The 20,169-nt window shown below is 36.2% G+C and overlaps 1 protein-coding gene across 2 annotated transcripts in view; it reads left to right on the forward strand.

The window, feature by feature from the left end:
* NSUN7 (NOP2/Sun RNA methyltransferase family member 7) overlaps positions 1 to 19,713 on the forward strand; it is a 38,587-nt gene extending 18,874 nt beyond the window's left edge. For both annotated transcript variants that reach the window (XM_065907609.1, XM_065907610.1), the window contains exons 7-12: positions 471 to 681; positions 5,766 to 5,909; positions 9,059 to 9,160; positions 11,432 to 11,549; positions 16,503 to 16,626; positions 17,132 to 19,713. In XM_065907609.1, the coding sequence (XP_065763681.1) occupies positions 471 to 681; positions 5,766 to 5,909; positions 9,059 to 9,160; positions 11,432 to 11,549; positions 16,503 to 16,626; positions 17,132 to 17,761 (1,329 nt within the window). In that variant the 3' untranslated portion in view covers positions 17,762 to 19,713. The remainder of the gene's footprint in view (positions 1 to 470; positions 682 to 5,765; positions 5,910 to 9,058; positions 9,161 to 11,431; positions 11,550 to 16,502; positions 16,627 to 17,131) is intronic.
* Positions 19,714 to 20,169: the final 456 nt, after the last annotated feature.

Genomic DNA, 20,169 nt, shown 5'->3' on the forward strand with positions numbered 1-20,169 from the left:
TCACTTTCATCAAGAGGCTCTTTAGTCCTTCTTCACTTTGTGCCATAAGGGTGGTATCATCTGCATATCTGAGGTTACTGATATTTCTCCTGGCAGTCTTGATTCCAGCTTGTGCTTCATCCAGCCCAGCATTTCACATGATGTACTCTGCATATAAGTTAAATAAGCAAGGTGACAATATAGAGCCTTGACATGCTCCTTTCCCAATTTGGAATCAGTCTGTTGTTCCATCACTATATAACAGTTAAATGATAACAGTCATAATTTAAGCTAAACCAATTTTGTTTGTTAATTTTATAACTATAAACATATAAATTTATAAAGTTTATAAATATAAACTGCTAACTTTATATTTTAACATAAAGTTAAGGTGTTTTAAACTCAAAATGGGCTAGGGAACCTCAAGATTTCTGCCAGTACCTTGTTTTACCTAAACCCTTTGAAATTCTAATCACACTCTTATCTTGTAGGACAAATCTCGAAGTCTCGCTGTCCATTCTGTAAAGGCGTTATTAAATATGGACGATGACATCTTAATGGTCAATACAGGTTCTTGGTACACAGCTGCCCATATGTCAATCTTAACAAATAATAATACGTCAAAAATATTTGTGTGTGGAGTACGATCACAAGCTAAGGATCCTGACCTGAAGAACCTTTTCACAAAAATGGGATGTAAAAGTATGTACAAATACTTATTATCTTGGTGTTATGTTCTGTAAGACTTAGAAATGTTAAAAATATTTGAATGTGTTATTTTTTTGTAATGCAAAACTCTGTATATGAAATATACTCCTAAAATCCCCACTATATCAGACTATATCCCCACATTAGACTACTGTTGCTTAATATTAGTTAAATAACTGCAGTTTAAATTAATGAATATATTGGCACTTTGGTATATTGCTTAATGTTCAGCTACTACATAATTTGAGGTTCAAACAATAATTAAAGTAAGTGGTAGAAATTGTCATCTCTTAATACATAAGAACACAATCACAGGAGCACTTAAGGGATAAAGCTAATATCTAGGACCAGATTCTAAGTCCTTAGGCTTCTTATTTTTAAAAAATGTTTCCATTGGATCAAGATGTGACAAAAGATAACATTTTATTATAGGTTCAGTCGAGCTGGAAAGAGCTGGAAACCTAATCTTTTGACAGATTCACAGGGTCAGAGAGACAATAAGTAGAATTCAGGGCTTAACATGGAGAGGTAGACTGTAAATTCGCAGGATTTCATTGGAGCACAGAAGTATACTCTGAGTAGTGATCAGTCCTTTGATGAACTAAAGCCCAAATTCCAGTCATCTCAGTTCCCAATTGAATTAAGGTGATGTAAGATTACTAGCACACAGGCTTCGCTGTGTATCAGAGGCAAAAGTAAATTCTCTTTGGAAGAAAGTAACAATATCCTGAATCTCATATTATCTCCTAAATTTTTTCAAATACAGTGTCTGGCACTCAAAAAAAAAAAAAAAAAAAAAACCAACCAAAAAAACAAGATAGAAGAAAAAGGTGGGTGAAATAAAAAGAAAAATACTGCAATAGAAGAAAGCCCACAGAAGGCCCAGGTGCTGGAGATAGCAGATGTGGACTTTATGATTAATATGCTGAAGAGACTAAATGACAAGTTGTAGAATTCCAGCAAAGAACTAGAAACTTTTAAAAAGCCAGAACTTTTAAAAACTTTTAGAACTTTTAAAAAGCCAGAAGAAAAATCTAGAACTGAAAGTACAATATGTGAAATTAAGAAATAGATTTTAACAGTAAATTAGTACTAAAAGAAGGAATCAGTGAACTGAGGAGTCAGAAGAAACTATCCAGTCTGAGACATCAGGAGAGAAAAGGATGAATAATATGGAAGAGATCATAAAATACACATGAGACTCAGTGATCCAGTGATCTCATGTATGTTGTGATTAGGAGCCCAGAAAGAGAGGAGAAAAGGAGTTGAGAAGAATCAATATGTGAAATTCAGGTGGTGGGGGTGTTTAAAAATTGATGAAAGTCACAGATTCAAGAAGCCTATGAACTCCAACAAAAATAAATGTGTAAAAAACATGCTAGGCGCATCATAGCATAACTGCTGAAAACAAAAGATAGAGAACAATGTTTAAGGCCCTGAGAGAGAGAACACATGTTACCTTTAATGAAATAGGAATAAAAGTAAAAGTTAGCTACTTCAACGGAAACAGCTGAGGCCAGAGACGGTATCTTCAGTGCAGAAAGAAACTGTCAGCTTAGGTTTATATACTTAGCAGAAATTTCCTTTGACATAAAATAGATTCTCAGAAAAGAAAACCTGAGTTTGTCACCAGCAGATAAAATAAATGAAATACTAAAGATTATTTTTTGAGTAGAAGGAATATTATCTCATACAGAAAGTTATAGGTACTAGAAGAAAGGAGCGATGGAAGAGGTTAGTACATAGGTAAATCTAAATAGCTGTAGTCTAATATCTTGTGGGATTGTAAACTAATGTCTCGTGGAGGTAAAAATATGGGTCATGTGTAATTAAAACAATGGTATATAATTTAGAGAAGGAAACGAATTAATGTGTTCTCTCATCCTTGCTTTGTCTAAGATAAGATAAAGGTATCATATCATTGGGTTGCAAAAGAGTCAGACACAATTTAGTGACTAAAACAACAATGAACGTGTTATAATATTGGAGGCAATCAATAAAGAATGTAAAAATAATAGCTAAGGGGGAGATGTGGAGTATGGAATTGGAAACACCATATTAACATATACAAGGCAAAATAAATAGAAAACAAGTATGTAAATTAAACTTAAAATATATAAATCAATTAGTAAACATATTAACTATGCATGACTAATACTTAAATTACAAGACAGCATCAATGCTGGATTTTTTCAAGATCAACTGTAAAATGCTGTTTGTAAGAGATACCCCTAACATAAAAGGATATTAAAAATTGGACAGAAAAAGATATCCAGTAAACATTCTAACAAAAAGCGATACAGGAAAACTGTGCTAAGTCAAGAAAAATTACTAGAAATACAGTTAGAACATCAGGTAAAGTACTAAAGAAGACTAATACAGTCTCAAAATATATAAAGCCACATTATCTAGAATCAGCAGATAAAATGCTCTGTATATAGAAAATTCTAAGGAATCCATGAAAAAAATGCAAAGTTAATGTAATCCCTATTAAAAAACCCTAGGTGGTGTTTTTCAGAAATTGACATTCTGTCTTAAAATTCACATGGAAATCGAAGGGACGTGGAATAGCTTTGAAAAAAAACTAAGTTGTAGGACTCATACTCCTTGATTTCAAAAGTCACTACACAGCTTTAGTAATCGAGACAGTGTGGTACTGGCATAAAAGATAAACATGGATCAATGGAATAGAATTGAGAATTCAAGTGTAAACCCCTAATTACATTTATGGTCAACTGATTTTCAACAAATGTACCAAAACCATTCAACAAGGAAAGAATAGTCTTTTCAACAAACGTGCTGGGATAACTGGATATCCACATGCGAAAGAATAAAGTTGGACCCCTACTTCATATCATACACATAAACTGGGTAAAAAACCTGTTTATTAGAGGTAAAACTATAAAACTTTTAGAAGAAAACAACACAGGTAAACTTTCAGACCTTCAGTTTGGCAGTGGTTGTTTAAACACCAAAAGCACAACAAAAGAAAAGGTAAATTGAGCTTCATCTAAATGAGAACTTTCATTCTTCAAAGATGGCCATACCGTATGCTGGCAAGGTATGGGACACTAGGAGTGCTCAAGCACTGCTAGCTGAATTATAAATTTGTGCAGTGACTTTGGAAAACTAGCACTGATCACTAAAATGGAAAATATACATGCCTTGTGATGCAGCATTTCACTTCCAGTTTTACTACCCCTAGGCGTTTTTACCTAGTTAAGTAGAGGGAATAGGAACCACTGGGTAACCGAGAAGTAGAGGAACGGAAGTGTCTCGTTCTAGAAGCATTCCAACTGATAAATGATAAAAAGAAGACGGAGTTAGAATGTGACTATTTTGCAGCACCTTTACTCATACCATAAAGGCAATTTACTGAATGAATATGACACCACTTGTGAAGTAGCTTTGTGCCCTCCACCTCCCAAGAAAGAAAAAGAACTCGAGCCTAAATTAAGCTCTAAAGATCCAACTACTAATTTACAGGAAGTACAGAAGACAAGAACATGTTAAACTACTCTCTAGGAAACCAATGAACAAAATCCAGGCTCTGGGAAACTAGTAGTACAAGTGACCGTGTTACATTAAGAAATAAATGCTAAGAAAAAAGGGAAAGGGTGCCTGTCAACAAAAAAATTTAAAGACATTGACTCATTGCAGTGTGTGTACCTATGTAACTCCTGATTTAAACAAACTAAAAAAATTTTGATGTGTGAGACTTGGAAAATTTGAGCCATGATTGGATGCTATTATAATTTGATGACAATAAGGAATTACTTTTTAAAATGTATGCGGTTATATTTTTAAAGTTCTTATCTTTTAGATAAATGGTGAAATATTTCATAGTTCCAAAATAATATGGGGGGGTGGAAGTGTGTGCAGATATAGATGAAACATGATTGGGCATGAATGTTTCACTGTTGAAGCAATATAATGAACATTTGAGAATTCACTATATATTATGGGTTTTTTTGACATAATGTTTGAACTTCTGCAATGAAGAGTTAAAAATGGGAAAAATGAGAAAGGTGCACTTGATTAAAAAAATTTTTTTTCAAAAGAGACATAATAGAAGATTGCTCAGACAAGAGAAAGGGGTAGGGTTTCACAATTTCAGGAGTGACTCCTCAGCAGATGAGAATGAGACCAATGGTAGGACCGGGGGGTTGCCCTAATACAGGGCCACAGACAGTTACAACCTGAGGGAAGGCAGACGGCCCTAAATTACAGGCTCCCCAAGGGCCTTTAGACTGCGCCTAGGTAAAAATTATTATAAAATGCTAATAGAAATGTAAATGCTAATAAAATTTTTTTCCAGGGAAAATAGAATATAAAAGGGGATTAAAAAAATGGGAAAGGGAAGTAAAGTACTGAGCATTATTGTATACTAGGCACAATGCTAAGCCTAACTACTTTATAATTTTCACTACAATTAAATGAGGTGTGGACAATAATATCCCATTTTACAAATAAGGAAATAGAGGCTTGTCACAGATACAGTAAATAGTGAATTTGGGAGTCAAACTTGGGTATTTCTGCCTCTAGAACCCTGTTCCCTGCACTACAGCGGGCGTGCCTGCTAAGTCGCTTCATTGTGTCTGACTGCGACTCTGTGGACTCTAGCCCACCAGTCTCCGCTGTCCATGGGATTCTCCAGGCAAGAATATTGGAGTGGGTTGTCAGACCCTCCTCCAGGGGATCTCCCTAACCCAGGGGTGGGTTGTGATTCCTGCAATTCAGGCGGATTCTTCACCACTGAGCCACAAGGGAAGTCCACTACACCATACTGCTTTAAATGGAACCTGAAGTTCAGGATGGAAAAATTTAAATTATATTTTATGTGGAAGATAGTTAACCTTCAAAACCATTCAAGTGAAGGAGGAAGGACTCTATTGAGAGAATTCATGTGTTAACTTCAGGACTTATCAGAAAATAATCCTCTTTTCTGGCTGCATTAAGATGGCATTTTGTGTGGTTGAGGATTTAAAAATGAATAGTGATAAATAGATACAACTACATACTGCATTAAGATTTTTTAATGAATATTTTGCATACATTTTCTGTGTTTTTTCTCCCAGATATTGAGATACTTCATGAGACATTTATGAATCTTGATTTAAAGGATCATCGATTACAGAAAGTTAAAGTGATTCTGCTGCTACCTCGTTGTTCAGGACTGGGTGTTAGTAATCCAGTAGAATTTATTTTAAATGAGCATGAAGGTACTTGCTTTAATTTTTAATTTCTAAATTATTTAAATTTGTTAATATTTTTTAAATGAAGTTACTTAAAATCATTATTTTAAAATGAAATTATTTAAAATCATTAAAATGATAGATACATCTGATCAATGAATAGCTACCATATATAGCTTATATGTAGAAAGTATTTAACAACCATTATATCATTTAATCTTTATACCAGTTCTGTGAAATATGGACAAGGGGGATATTCAAAATATTTAGTAATTAGAGAGATGTAGGCAATCAGAACAGATGCTGGCCAGTATACTATTTTGATATATACCAGAGGTCAAGATACAGGCATTAAAATTTATGAGAATTTTATAAATAAAACTGAGACTGAGAGACATTGATTCTTTTTTATAAGGTTACATAACTCGTTGGTAACAGAGTCAGGATTAAGATTTAGATCTGCCTAACTCTAGAGGCTGTGCCCTAAGATGATTCTAATCAAATTGTAAACAGACTTTCAACGTCAAGACTTCTTTAACCTGCACTATGTATGTTTTATGATATATCTCAAATATTAATTCTGAGAATATTTTATTTGCTTCTTTAATAAATTAAGAAATATTTTTAGCATTAACATTTATTGAGCAGTTACATATAAGGCACTGAACTGAGCACTTTGCTTGGATTATTTCATCAAGAACTCACAAGAACTCAGTGAAGTGGTTAACTCTTGCTATTTCTCTTTTACAAACATGGATTACAAGCCTCAGAGAGGTTGAAGCCTCTTGGCGTTTTGACTGGTAAGCGTCAGAGCCTGGATTCAAACACTACAGCTCTGACTCCGGCCCTTTGAACCATGCTGTCAATCACAGTATGCTAACTGGAACTGATTCCTACTTTATTCCCTTGTTTATAGGGAAAGGCATAGATAAGGTTAACTGGGTGTTAAACAGAGAAGACATTCCACTAACATTCAGAGTATTTTGAGTAACTGTTTGTTATTTTTAGCAAGGAAAGAATTTAAAATGAAGGAAAAGAAATTGAGGGAAAGTAATATTTATGGAGTACAGCTATGCCCTAGTCAATATTCCAGGGAGTGTTCATGCATTGTAACTTAATATTCACAATAACTTTGTGAGGATAGTGTTATTTAATTATCTCTGTTTTATAAAAGGGGACAAAAAAACAAAGATGCAGACAAATTTAGCAAGTTGCCTGGGGTCATGTAGCTAGATTCAAAGCTGGAATTCAAATTCAGCTTAGTTAGCATGTTCCGCTATACTACACTATAGAAAGAATGCCACTATACCACACAGTTTTTAACTGGGCTTATATTGAACTATGTGGAATTCTGTCTTGCTACAGAAAATTTCTTTCCACGAGAGTTAAACAGAAGAATAACCAGCTCAGAGGGGAGTGTGGTAGACTGAGAAAATTCCTACACTCACTTTGGAAAAAGATCAGAGAAGAATTAAATTTTGAAAGAAGAGAGGAAGTAATAGCAGCAGCTACAATAAGCACTGCAGTCAAGAGAACTCGAGCTTAGAACTCCTGTGAGACTGGCCTTATCCTGAGCCATCTTGAAGTGGGAATGTAGAACAAAATAAATCTAGAGTCTAGGGGAGAAAAGCCCAAAGGGAACCACAAATGACAAAAAGGGGAAATAAAGTTTCCTAGATATGGTAATATTTTGAAATCCTTGACGAGGTGACCAGCTAAGCCAAGAAGTGGACTTTGGCAAGCTTGGAAAAAAGGAGGGTTTTGAAGGAAACTTCTTTGAGGAGGTAATAGCCAGAGCAAATAAGGAGCTGCTGACCTAGTGATTATGGTAAAAATATTAGTCATAAATTTAGTGATCATAAGCTTAGATTCATGAGAAATCATGAATTAGTTTGACAAACATTTTAATATTGAAAAACATTACAACCATTTTTAGAATGGTTAAAAAATTTCCTATATTTGAAGAACATATGAAGTTGATCTTTGTTAACCACTTGAAATTATTTTAAAGTGGGGTGAAAAAGGTAAGTTGATAATGATTTTAGAGTATAATAATGTATAAATAGTCCTTTAAAAAGTGATTAAAGACTTAGAAAAATGTGCAGTGTAAAACCAAATTGGAAAGGAATGAAGTTTAATTGACCTTTAGTAGTATTTCTGGAATGGGGACCAGCCCAGTGTATGGTATAAATAATTGCCTCTCATGTTCCCAGGGGGCTTCCCTGGTGGCTCGGTGGTAAAGAACTTGCCCGCCAATGCGGGAGATGTAAGAGACACAGGTTCAATCCCTGCGTCGGGATGATCCCCTGGAGGAGGGCATGGCAACCCACTCCAGTTTTCTTGCCTGGAGAATCCCGTGGACAGAGGAGCCTGGCGGTAGCAAAGAGTCGGGCATGACTGAAGTGACTTAGCACATATTCCAGGGAGTTTCCGAGGGGCAGAATGAAACAGGGCTTGGAGGTTTGGTCTGATTGCCAGGCTAGAACCTGGGTTTGATCTAGTAGCTGTATGACCGTAGACCACTTATTTAATGTACGCTTGAACAGTTTTCTCAGTGCTAAAAGGGATAATAATGCTTCAAGGGGTTGTTCCATAAAATAATCTATATAGAGTAGTAGTCAATATATCTTAGTTAATATTATCAAGAAATATGTTAAAAATAGTTTTAGAAATTTAAAAGGTTACTGTAAGAATTTCTTGATCCTTTGTTTTTTTTATCTATTATAAAGACATATAGTTGCTTCCCTGAAGTTTTTTCTTCCAAGATTTCTTTTAGTAAGCTAATGTTTTTAACTGTATTCTTTTGTATTCTTTCTTACTCAGATCTGACTGTAGCCCATCAACTTCTGCCTTGGAAAATAAATCTTTTTTCCCTTTATTTGTACTCAGGCTGACTGCCTTCTATCTTTTGTGCCTAAATAACTTATTTTGGCTGGTTAGATAACTCTATGATAAAAATTTGGAGAATAAAAGAAAAGTAATATTAAAACTAAGCAAAATTATCAATTCAGATTTTAAAATTTTAAGTCAGCATTTTTATAATACTGTATTTTTAATAAATATTTTCTATGAAAATTCATTAATAGGGAAAATGATTAAAATATTAAATAATGTGATCACAGCAATATATGAAAAATCTAATAGTGATATATTTAAAAGCATTTATTTGTTTTTAGATACAGATTTACTTAAAGATTTCTCTCAAGGAGGCCCATCAGAAGATAAACTTCATGTTCTTGCTCAACGGCAATATGAACAGCTAACACATGCCATGAAATGTAAGTTTGCTGTCAGCACAAACTGAAAATATGTTGTAAATCTTAGAAACATTAATACTTAATTTATCATATTCAGGCAATGATATGTGAACCATAAGTGGATTTTCCAGAAGCATTAGTCATAGTTCCTTAAAATAACAAAATATTTAGTTTTACCAATCTAAGTCTCAAAAATATATGCTTTACTATCATTTTAAACATAGGTTAGCAAGAAGAATTATCAGCTTCTTAATGCTGAAATGAAATAATTACGTACATCAATTGTTGTATAATTTCATCTTCTCTGTTTCTCTTGTTTGGCTTTTTTATGTAATTTTTCTGTTTTGTATCTGCCCTAACAACTCTTCTATAATCCCAACTTTAATCAAACTCTTGCTTTTCTTAATACTAAAAAGAAAAGAGATGAGTTAAAGATAAAGCCTAGATCTCTTAAAGTCTGAGTAACAAGGCCATTTAAGTGTTTATATTATTGCTTCAATTCCTACATTTAGATTTTGAGTACCAATGCCCTTTCACACTTAGATGTGGAAATCCAGAAGTCTGAGAAATTACATTAACTTTTATTAACTTAGTGCATGCTTATCAAATGTCTTCTCTGGGTCAGGTATTAAGTCGGTTGTTAAGAATATGAGTTTGGATAAATCCTGACCTCCAAAGGCTCAAAGGTTAGTATAGGGTATAGATGATTTAATATATAAAGATATAGCATATATGAAGTAGAAATAAGGCAAAGTAGAAAAACACGGAGGAGTTCTGTCCTTTTAACTGATGCTATTAATAAATACTATTTTGAATATGATAGTATGTGTATGATTAATGAAATGAGTTGGTTGGAAGATTAGGGAGCTGATAAACAATATATTTAAAAAATTCTTTCTATGATTACTCTTTAAAATTGCAAGCTAATCTCTTGAAACTAACCATCCTCCTTATCTGCTTTGATTTTCTCTATAGCATTTGTCACCTCCTAATGCTTTAGTTTTGGGGAGGGGGGTCTTACTGCGCAGCTTGCAGGATCTTAGTTCCCTAATCGGAACTAAGAACCTGGGCCCCTGGCAGTGAGAGTGCTATGTCCTAACCACTGGACCACCCAGGAATTACAAAATTTCTTATTTATTTATGTCTTTTCGAAATTATGTATTATTTTTGACTGTGCTGGGTCTCCATTGCTGTGCTGGCTTTTCTCTAGCTGCAGAGAGCAGGAGCTACTCTCTAACGGTGGTGTACCAGCTTCTCATTGCAGTGGATTCTCTTGTTGTGAAGTAGGGGCCTAGGCACATGGGTTCAGTAGCTGCAGCACATGGGTTTAGTAGCTGCAGCTTGTGGGTTCAGTAGCTGCAACCCATGGGCATTAGAGCTCAGGTCAGACTCACGGGCTGAGTTGGTCCACGGCATGCGAGATCTTCCTGGACCAGGGATGGAACCCATGTCTCCTGCATCGGCAGGTGGATTCTTTACCACTAAGTCACCAGGGAAGCCCTGTTTATGTCTCATGTCAATGAAACATAGAAAATAAGCTCCCTGGGGCCGGGGTTTTTGTGTGTATGTATTGAATAGTAAGAACAGTGCTTAGCATGTAGTACGTGCTTGGTAAATGTGAATAAGTGAGCAAGTTGCTGGTAGTAATATTACCTCATTTTAGAGTAGAAGAATTGGAGAGGTAAGTAACTTTCCCAGGTTCATAAATCAGTAAATAACAGAATTCAGATTCACACCTAAGTCTGTCTCTAGAGTCCTTTTAACTAGTTGTGCGATGTGGCTTTTGGAAGAATGGCTGGAAGTGTCAAGCTATGGTAATCTGCAGTATTTATTTGCTTGTGTTTGTAGTAAGGTTGGTCACATGGATTGGATTTTCAATTTCTATTTGATCCAGTTATATTTACTTCATTTATTGGCAAGACTATATTACTAATACATGCTTTAAAGGGGAGCCATGCAAGCATCTGTAGACATCATACCCATCAAAACCGTGTGGTATTAGTACGGATATCTGGGCTTCCCTCATACCTCAGTTGGTAAGGAGTTTGCCTGCAATGCCGGAGACCCAGGTTCAATCCCTGGGTCAGGAAAATCCCCTGGAGAGGAAATGGCAACCCATTCCAGTATTCTTGCCCAGAGAGTTCCATGGACAGAGGAGCCTGGGAGGTTGCAATGAGGTCGCAACAGTTGGACACGACTTAGTGAGTAAACCACACCACCACTGAAAACACAAGAGATTTGGTCACGATTGTAATGGAGTCATTATATTATTTCCATCTTCTTTAAATATAGTTACTAGAGCTCAAGCTATTGTTTACTGCACATGTTCAGTTTATCCAGAGGAAAATGAAGCTATTGTTAAGAAAGCACTGGAATTTCAAGACCATGGGAATAAAGTACAACCTTATAGGTAAGAAAGAAACAATTCTTCTAAACAACTCAACTAAATATTTTTGAAAGTGAAAAATTACGATTTTCTAAGTTAGAAGGCATTTCATTTCTTTTTTATTAGACTTTAATATGACCAAATAGCCTAACTTCTTACAACTTTAAAGTAGATTCTGTAAAAGCTTTGTAATGGCTTGGTATGTGAATTCTATTGTACACTAAAAGATTTGTTTTGTTGTTGTTATTATTATTGTCAAATAAGGCTAAAGGCATTTGAGCTTCGACTTGATTGATTTCTGGGTAAATTGAATATAAACTTTATATCCTGAGTCTTAGATACATGCTTCAATAGAAGGAAAGTATAAAATAACCTTAGAAAGTAGCAAGAAAATTGGATGTTTATTACCTGAAAATATATGTTTCTTAGACCCCTTTAGCCTTTGGCACCCACAAGGACTGAAATAAAAATAGCCTGAATAACCATAGTAGCTTCTGGGTAAAATGATATGTTAAACTAGGGGTAGAGAAGAAAAACCGTAATACTCCATCCAAACTCTGGACATCAAGATAAGGAGTATGTCTATTAATAATATATGACACCAGTTATTTCTTCAAGACTGTGACAATTAATAAGGTATTTTAAAATGTCTCCAATTTTTAACTTATTTCCCTTGTTCTGAACTCGTCCTGTAATTCTTTTTTTTTTTTTTAACTATTTATTTCTTTGGCTATGTTGGACTCAGTAGTTGTGCTGTGGGCTTAGTTGCTCCAGGGCATGTGGGTTCTTACTTCCCCAACCAGGGGTCGAACCTGCGTCCCCTGCACTTCAAGGCAGGTTCTTAACCACTGGACCACTGGGAATGTCCCTGTAATTCTTACAGTAGGATCTTAATAGGCATATGGTTTGCTCCCTCTTTTTAATTTGATGTTTTTCCTTTGCCAGTTCACAGGTGGACATGTTAACCACATCTATATTTCCCTTCTTTCTTTACTTCCTTACTTAATAATTCTTCTTGGTAGTTAACAGCCAACCTTATTTCTGCCAGCTTCTTAACATACCAGAAACTAAATCACCATCTAGTAGCAAAGAGAATTATTGCACAGTATAACCAGATTCATCAGTGTGAGTGATTTGATTTGTCTGTCAGGAATGATGTTTCTAAGAATGTAATATGGCAAAAAGAGAGGAAAATCTGTATGTATTGTATTTCATTAGATTTCTTCTTTATTTTTAAGTTGAAGTATAGTTGATTTACAATATTATATTAATTTCAGGCATATAGTAACATCATTCAGTTGTATATAACTGAAATATATTTATGTATATATATGCATGCTTAGTCACTCAGTCCTATTTGACTCTTTGCGACCCCGTGGACTGTAGCCCGCCAGGCTCCTCTGTCCATGGAATTCTCCAGGCAAGAATACTGGAGTGGGTTGCCATTTTCTTCTCCAGGGGAGTCTTCTAGGCCCAGGGATTGAATCTGGGTCTCCTGCATTGCAGGCAGATTCTTCACCATGTGATCCCCTGGGAAGCTCACATTTGTATATATAACTGAATATATATATTCAGATTATTTTCCATTATATTTATTTATATATATATATTTCCACTGTTACAAGATATTGAATACAGCTCCCTGTACTTACTATGCAGTAAATCCTGTTGCTTGTCTGTTTCTATGTATCATAGTTCAGATCAGTTAATCTCGTATTCCTGATTTGTCCCTTCCTCTGCTCCCTTTTCCCGTTGGTAACCCTAAGTTTGTCTTCTATGTTTGTGAGTCTTTCTATTTTGTATATAGATTCATTTGTATTATTTTTAGGTTCTACATTTAAGTTATATAGTATTTGCCTTTCTCTGTCTGACTTCACTAAGTATAATATTCTCTAGTAGGTCTACCCATGTTGCTGCAAATGGAAATATTTCTTTCTTTTTATGGCTAATATTCCATTATATATGTATATAGCATCACATCTTCTTAAGCCAATTATCTGTTGATGGGCACTTGGGTTGTATTCATGTCTTGTCTATTGTAAATAGTGATGTTATGGACATTGGGATACATGTATCTTTTTGAATTAGAGTTTTCATCTTTTTCAGAATATATACCCAGGAGTGGAATTGCTGGATTATATGGTAGCTCTATTTTTAGTTTTTTAAGGAACCACCATCTCTATTTTATTTACTTCCACTGTGATTTTTATTATTTCCTTCCTTCTACTGATTTTAGGTTTTGTTTGTTCTTATTTTTCTAATTCTTTTAGGTAGTAGGTTAAGTTGTTTTAGATGTTTCTTGTTTCTTGAGGAAGGTTTTTATCACTATGAACTTCTAAGAACTGCTTTTGCTGCATCCCATAAATTTTGTTGTGTTTTCATTGTCATTTGTCTCAAGGTATTTTAAAATTTCCTCTTTGATTTCATCATTCACCCATTGATTTTTAAGATAACATGTTTTGTCTCCATGTGGTCATTTTTTTTCTCATTTCTTTCTCTGTGATTGATTTCTAGCTTCATGCCATTATGGTCAGAAAAGAAGCTTGAGATAATTTCTATACTCTTAAGTTCATTGAGACTTGTTTTGTGCCCCAGTATGTGATCACCCCTAGAGAATATTGGCTGTGCATTTTTAACTGTTCTTTTATCATTTAGGATCTGTTACCTTATTGATTTTCTGTCCAGAAGATATGTCCATGGATGTGAGTGGGATGTTAAATCTCCTACTATTATTGCATTCTCACCAATTTCTCCTTTTATGTCTGTTAGTATGTATTTTATATATTTGGGTGATCCTATATTATGTGCAGGGCTTCCTTGGTGGCTCAGTGGTAAAAAAATCCGCCTGCCAACGCGGGAGATGTGGGTTTAGTCCTTAGGTCAGGAAGATCCCTTGGAGAAGGAAATGGCAACCCACTCCAGTATTCTTGCCTTGGAAACCTCATGGACAGAGGAGCGTGGCGGGCTGCAGTCCGTGGGGCTCACAAAAGAGTTGGAGACAACTTAGCAACTGAAGAACAATGATAATATTAGGTGCATACATGTTGATGAGTGTAAAAACCTCTTCTTATATTGATTCTTTTATTATTATATATCTCTTTTTGGCCTTTGTTTTCAAGTTTATTATGTCTTATTTGGTTATTGCAACCCCCACTTGTCGTTTCTGTTTGCATTAAATCTTTTTCCATCCCCTCATTTTGAATCTGTGTGTTGTCTGTCCTAAAGTGGGGCTCTTGAAGGCAGCATATTGTAGGCTCTTTTTTTAAAAAAAATCCAGTCTACCACTCTGTCTTTTGTTTGGAGCAATTAGTTCATTGACATTGAAGGTAATTATTGATATATATTTATTACCATTTTAAACCTTGTTTTCCAGTTGATTTTATGTTTCTTCTGTTACTTTTTCCTTTGTTTTCCTTTTTGTGATTTGGTGATTTCCTTTTGTGTTCTCTTGTCTTTTGTAAATCTGTTGTATGTTTTTGACTTGTGGTTATTCTGTTTTTCAAGTATGTTTACCCCTTTCTGTATCAACTTGCTTTAGACTGATAGTAATACAGGCTCAAACAGATTCTAAAAAAAAAAAAAAAACTACATTTTCTTACTCTCCTCCCCAACATTTTATGATTTTGATGTCTCTTTTACATAGTTTATCCTTTAGCTGGCTTACGTGACTTACTTTCCAGTTAGGATTTTCTCTTTTTTATAAATTCTTGCTCCTGTTCTATTTAGAGAAGCCTTTCAATATTACTTTTAGGATAGGTTTAGTATTACTGTATTCTTTCAGTATTTGCTTGTCTGAGAAATTATCTCTTCTTCTGTTCTAAAGGATAATCTTGCTGGGTATAGTATTCCCGGTTGCATGTTTTTACCTTTTAGGAACTATCTTCTGTGGCCTTAGAGGGCTGTTTATATGTGGGAGCAGCCCTGTGTAGCTTCTGTGGGTCTAGTATTTTTTGAGTGAGGGTTGTTTTCAGTATGAACGCCTGCTGCCTCTTTCCTCAACGTGTGCTGTCCATCATCCCACTGATGGAGTGTGTGCAGATGCAGTTGCTGGCACTCTCTCTCAGAGGAGCACCTAGTCCCACACGCGGAGCTCTCAGTGGCAGCCTCCTGATGCCCCTGGAACTTGTGATGCTGTCCGTGGCTCATGCCAATTCCTGGAGCTCACGCAGTGATTGGCGCCTGCTCCTGGAACGCCTGTAGCCCGAGTCCTGTTGTCTTGGAGTGCGTGTGCGGGAAAGAGGCTGCTAAGGCAGGTTCCGCCCCTCCCTTCACATGCCCTCAACAGTGGCACATCACCACTGTGGCGGGCTCGGGCTTCCTCTGCATACCCTGTTGGCTGCAGCCGCACCAGAATCCAGCCCCTCCAGGCTGTTTCTGCAGAGCCACCCCGGGCCTGTCCCCAGGTTGGCCCTCAGAAGCCCGAGCTCCAGCCTGCAGCCCCTGCTTGCACCAGTGGACGTGTGTCTCAGGCCGGGAGTGCACAGCGAGGCGCTGACCGTCTGTGCCGGTCTCTGGCTACCGCCTGCTCCGGCAGGTTCTGCGCTCTGCTCCGGGGAAGCTCCCTCTCTGTCCCAGGGGCTCTCCCTGCTGGTGAAGGGACTTCACAGGGTGCCGGAACCTTTCCTCTTACACAGGTTCCGTTTCAATCCTTTTCTCCCTCTTTTTTCTTTTGTCCTCCCTGGTTATGTGATTTTATTGCCCTTTCAGATGTCTGAGGTCTTCTGCCAGTGTTCAGTAGATATTCTGTGAGAATCGTCCCACATGTAGATTTTCCTTTTTGCGTAGTTGTGAGAGGAGGTTGGCCCACATCGTGCTGTGCTCTGCCATTTTCTTTGCTCCTCTTGACATTTTATTCTTATTTGGGATTTTTGTTTAAACAAATGGTGCATGCATGCGTGCTTTGTTGCAATTTACTGTCTCCCTTGATTGGCAAATAAAGCATTCTAACTGTTAATTATTTGCTGTTATCTATTGCAGGCTTAGTCCCCCTGTCCTTCCATTGTGCTCCTTAAAGGAAATACATTTGTCTACTGACAAATTTTTTAGAATGGAACCATCTGAAATTACCAATGGTTGTTTTCTTTCTGTTCTAACAAGGGAGGTAAGGATAAAACCCCAGTCCATTTCATACTTAGGGATTAAGAAACAACAAAGCCTCATACAAGGAACCTAGGAACTTTATGAACATTTCATAATGGTATGCTTATTTCATAAATACCTAAAGGGCATGAAAAAGAATTACTACTGTGTGGCCAAAATCCCTGTTTTTTTAATCTTTATGCTTCTCCTGAGTATTCTTCCCTTCCTTACTCTCCACCCCCACCTCTCTAAGCACTTGTCAACGTCTAGTTCATTTTAGCTCACAGATAAGAAATAAACTGTAATTCTGGGTTTTTTTTTTCTTTTCTATCAGGTTCACAAATGGGGAGGTTTAAGTACAATGAATTTCCTGAAGCTTTGGGATATAGTAGGGACTGAAGCCTAAAAACTATTTCTTTTAGCATAATAATGATACTGTTTTATCTTTACTGAAACACTGATAAGTATTTGTGATATACATGGTAACAGTTAACTCCCCCATTTACTAACGGCTTCTTTAATTATAGCGGGACCCATCTGAGACAGTGTCTGTGAAAGACGTTTTGGCCCGTGCAGCAGCAAAGGGTCTCCTGGAGGGGATTGAGTTGGGTAAATCTTCAAAACGGGAGAAGAAGAAGAAGCAGCAAAGGATGTCACTACCAAAATCTTCCATCGCTGATAACAGTGGCATCCAAATGAAAATTGCTGAGTTCCTGAGCCGAGAAACTAATGTGAGTGCTAATCAGTCGGAGACATTAACAACAAAAACATCTCTTCCACAGAAAAATACAAATCAAGTGGGGTCTTCCTCACAGGTCAGAAAACCCAGCAGGCCCACCACCAATCCTTTAGTGCCTACAATTATGAAGAACACATCTGCCAGACCATATGAACGGCCAACAAACTTTGTGAGACCTCGGCCAGAAGACAGAATGATTCCACTGAAACCCATAGAGATTGCCTTGCCTCCAGTCATGCTGCCGTTTCCCAGTCCGCAAGGGATCAGATCTCACATACCAACTCCGCATTTTTATTATCGTTGGGTTGGGCCCAAGACTGTCTTGCCTGGCTATCTTTCCACACCACCGATACCCAGAAGACGGGAAAAACCTAAAGAAAACTTACCTTCCTCTCTACCCAGGCATCCTCGACCATAGCTGTGAGTGTCTTGCATTTTTTCTACAGGGTCAGGAATAGATTTTTTTTTCTCCCCCCAGAGTCTGCAGGTTAGACAGCTGTTAGAACTGGTTTCACTCTTGGTAACTTTCAGTCTGGACTTAGGACACTGGTTTTAAAGCTGCAGCAATTTTTCCACGAGGGAAACAGTGTGTGCCTTGTAACAGACTTCTTTTCAAAGTTAATTTATGAGGCGGTTTATTAGCAAGTGTAAGTATGGAAAAGATGCTCTTGCACAGACCTTAGATCACTCTTCAGTATCGAGTCAGCTGTAGTTTAAACATTTCAATCACTGTGGAGGTTGATCTTTTGTAATGTGACTGAGGTTGAGTAGAAATAGGAAAAACAGAAAGGCCCAATGTTCTAGTTCATATATCCATTCAGGGTGAAAACTTTCTCACTGGAAGAGCTTCCAGGATCCTAAGCATAGTGAACATAAGCTCTCCCTTCTGACTATTTATGCCAAATACTGTTGTTAAAAAAAAAAAAAGACTATAAGCAAATTTCCATCTAAGCAGTAATTCTGAGGACAAGGTCAAACTGTTGAATATCAGTGACACACCTGTTGTTAAAGAAATGTGTACAAGTTTCTGGGTCTATTCAAAGATCAGGTGAAAACAGTCATTTCAGATGGCACACAGTAGTGAAGCCCTGCTAAATCATTTCTGATGCTCAATTAAAACATATTGTAGCACTATTTTAATTATATTAAAAGTCAGTTCATCTCGACTATTATCAGTTGCCTTCCAAGAACTGGTTATGGTTATTATTTCTGGGTCTATTGACTTTTTTTTCATCATGGCAACAGAAATTGATATTAAATCAAGTAAGTTACACTATAAATCCTGCTGTTTAAGAACATGTTCATAGACACATTTATAAAGTTTGAATTTAAAGTTCTATTTTCAGAATCCAGTTGTGTTGAATAGTGTTATATAAATTCCTAAATTTCAATTCAGATGTCATGATTTTAGGAGAATATTATCTTCTTCAAGATGAATATTTAGGTCTGTTTCAGCTCTAGTGTTCATTTCAGCTCTAATTTCCTCACTTGAAGTGAGGATAAAAATGGTGGATTTCATTTAGTAGTAATAAATTTCTTTAGCTGAAGATTTATACTTAATCAGTAATGCATGTCAATGAAACATGACTTTTTATACTTGAACCAGACATATTATTTTTAAATCCCAAAAGAATTTTCATGTTAACTATGACTTAAGAACTATGGAAATGTTTTAAATGCTCAGCTTATTTAACTAACTTCAAAAATCAAAAACTATATAATCTTTGCTCTGATATCAGAGTATGGTTTCCTCTTACTACCACCGGCTCAGAGCCTTCCATGCCTCTGGGAGGCAAGTGCAGCTGAACTGAACTTTGTTCAGTAAAGACCTGATATTTTATCCCAGGAATCTTTTATCCCTTCCCTGTCCTCACCCCTCTGCCCCAGGCTGAAGAGCACGCCACTGTCCAGAGTAGCAGGTCCAAGATTTTTACTTTCTGTGATAAGTTAGGAGAAGAAAACTCGCCCTGTTATGGAGCAGGTCAGGGCGCTTTTCTGAGCTCTAGAGCAGCGTGCAGTTCATGTCATGTCACAGCGTTGGCAGCTTCAGTATCTCATAACATGAATCTTGTCATAAATTATTTTTCTCTTTATAAGTATATGGAGATTCTGTATTAAACCATTCCTTCATTAATAAGCCTGTGGTTTTCTTCTTTGAGAATCTTCTAAGAAGGACGTGATCAATTGTTTAAATATTTTAGTAGAGTAAAAAGGGAAAAAAACTTTGGATAAAAACAATATGCTAGAATTCTAGTGAAAAATACTGATTACACTGACATTTTTCTTTCTTCAGCTTAAGAGAAAAATGCTGCAAAAACTAAAATAATGAAATTACTGGTATTTAGATATCCCAATAGCAAATTCAGATTTTTAACCTGTAATTATTTACCACTGTATAATAACTGAAACCAATTGAAATTTTGCTCTTTGAAGAGTAACTGCCTTTGAGAAAAAAAGATAAACTATGGGAGGAAATGCAAGATGAACAAAAAAAATGGGTATACACTTTAAATTACATTTATTTTCTTCTATATGCCTAACAGTTAAACCAGATTCAAATACTGTTTTTCCAGTTACTTTTCGTTTTGGATTTAGTGCCTGTACAACTCTTTCATTCTTTGACATCAGGGTCTTAAAGTAAAAATGGACTTTCTTAATACTAGAAAGAGTGCATACACAAGCATCAAGTTGGCGACTAAATAGGCCGCTAAGTCCAAAATGCCAGATGTCCTTCCTGAGTAACAAATAAGGACAGTGTGATGAGTTATTCAAAATTTAAAGTTACTTTCTAGTTCTTACCAGGTAGAAATATACAACAGCTAATCA

This window comes from Muntiacus reevesi, chromosome 16 (assembly GCF_963930625.1).
Source record: "Muntiacus reevesi chromosome 16, mMunRee1.1, whole genome shotgun sequence".
In the NCBI taxonomy this organism is placed as follows: domain Eukaryota; kingdom Metazoa; phylum Chordata; class Mammalia; order Artiodactyla; family Cervidae; genus Muntiacus; species Muntiacus reevesi.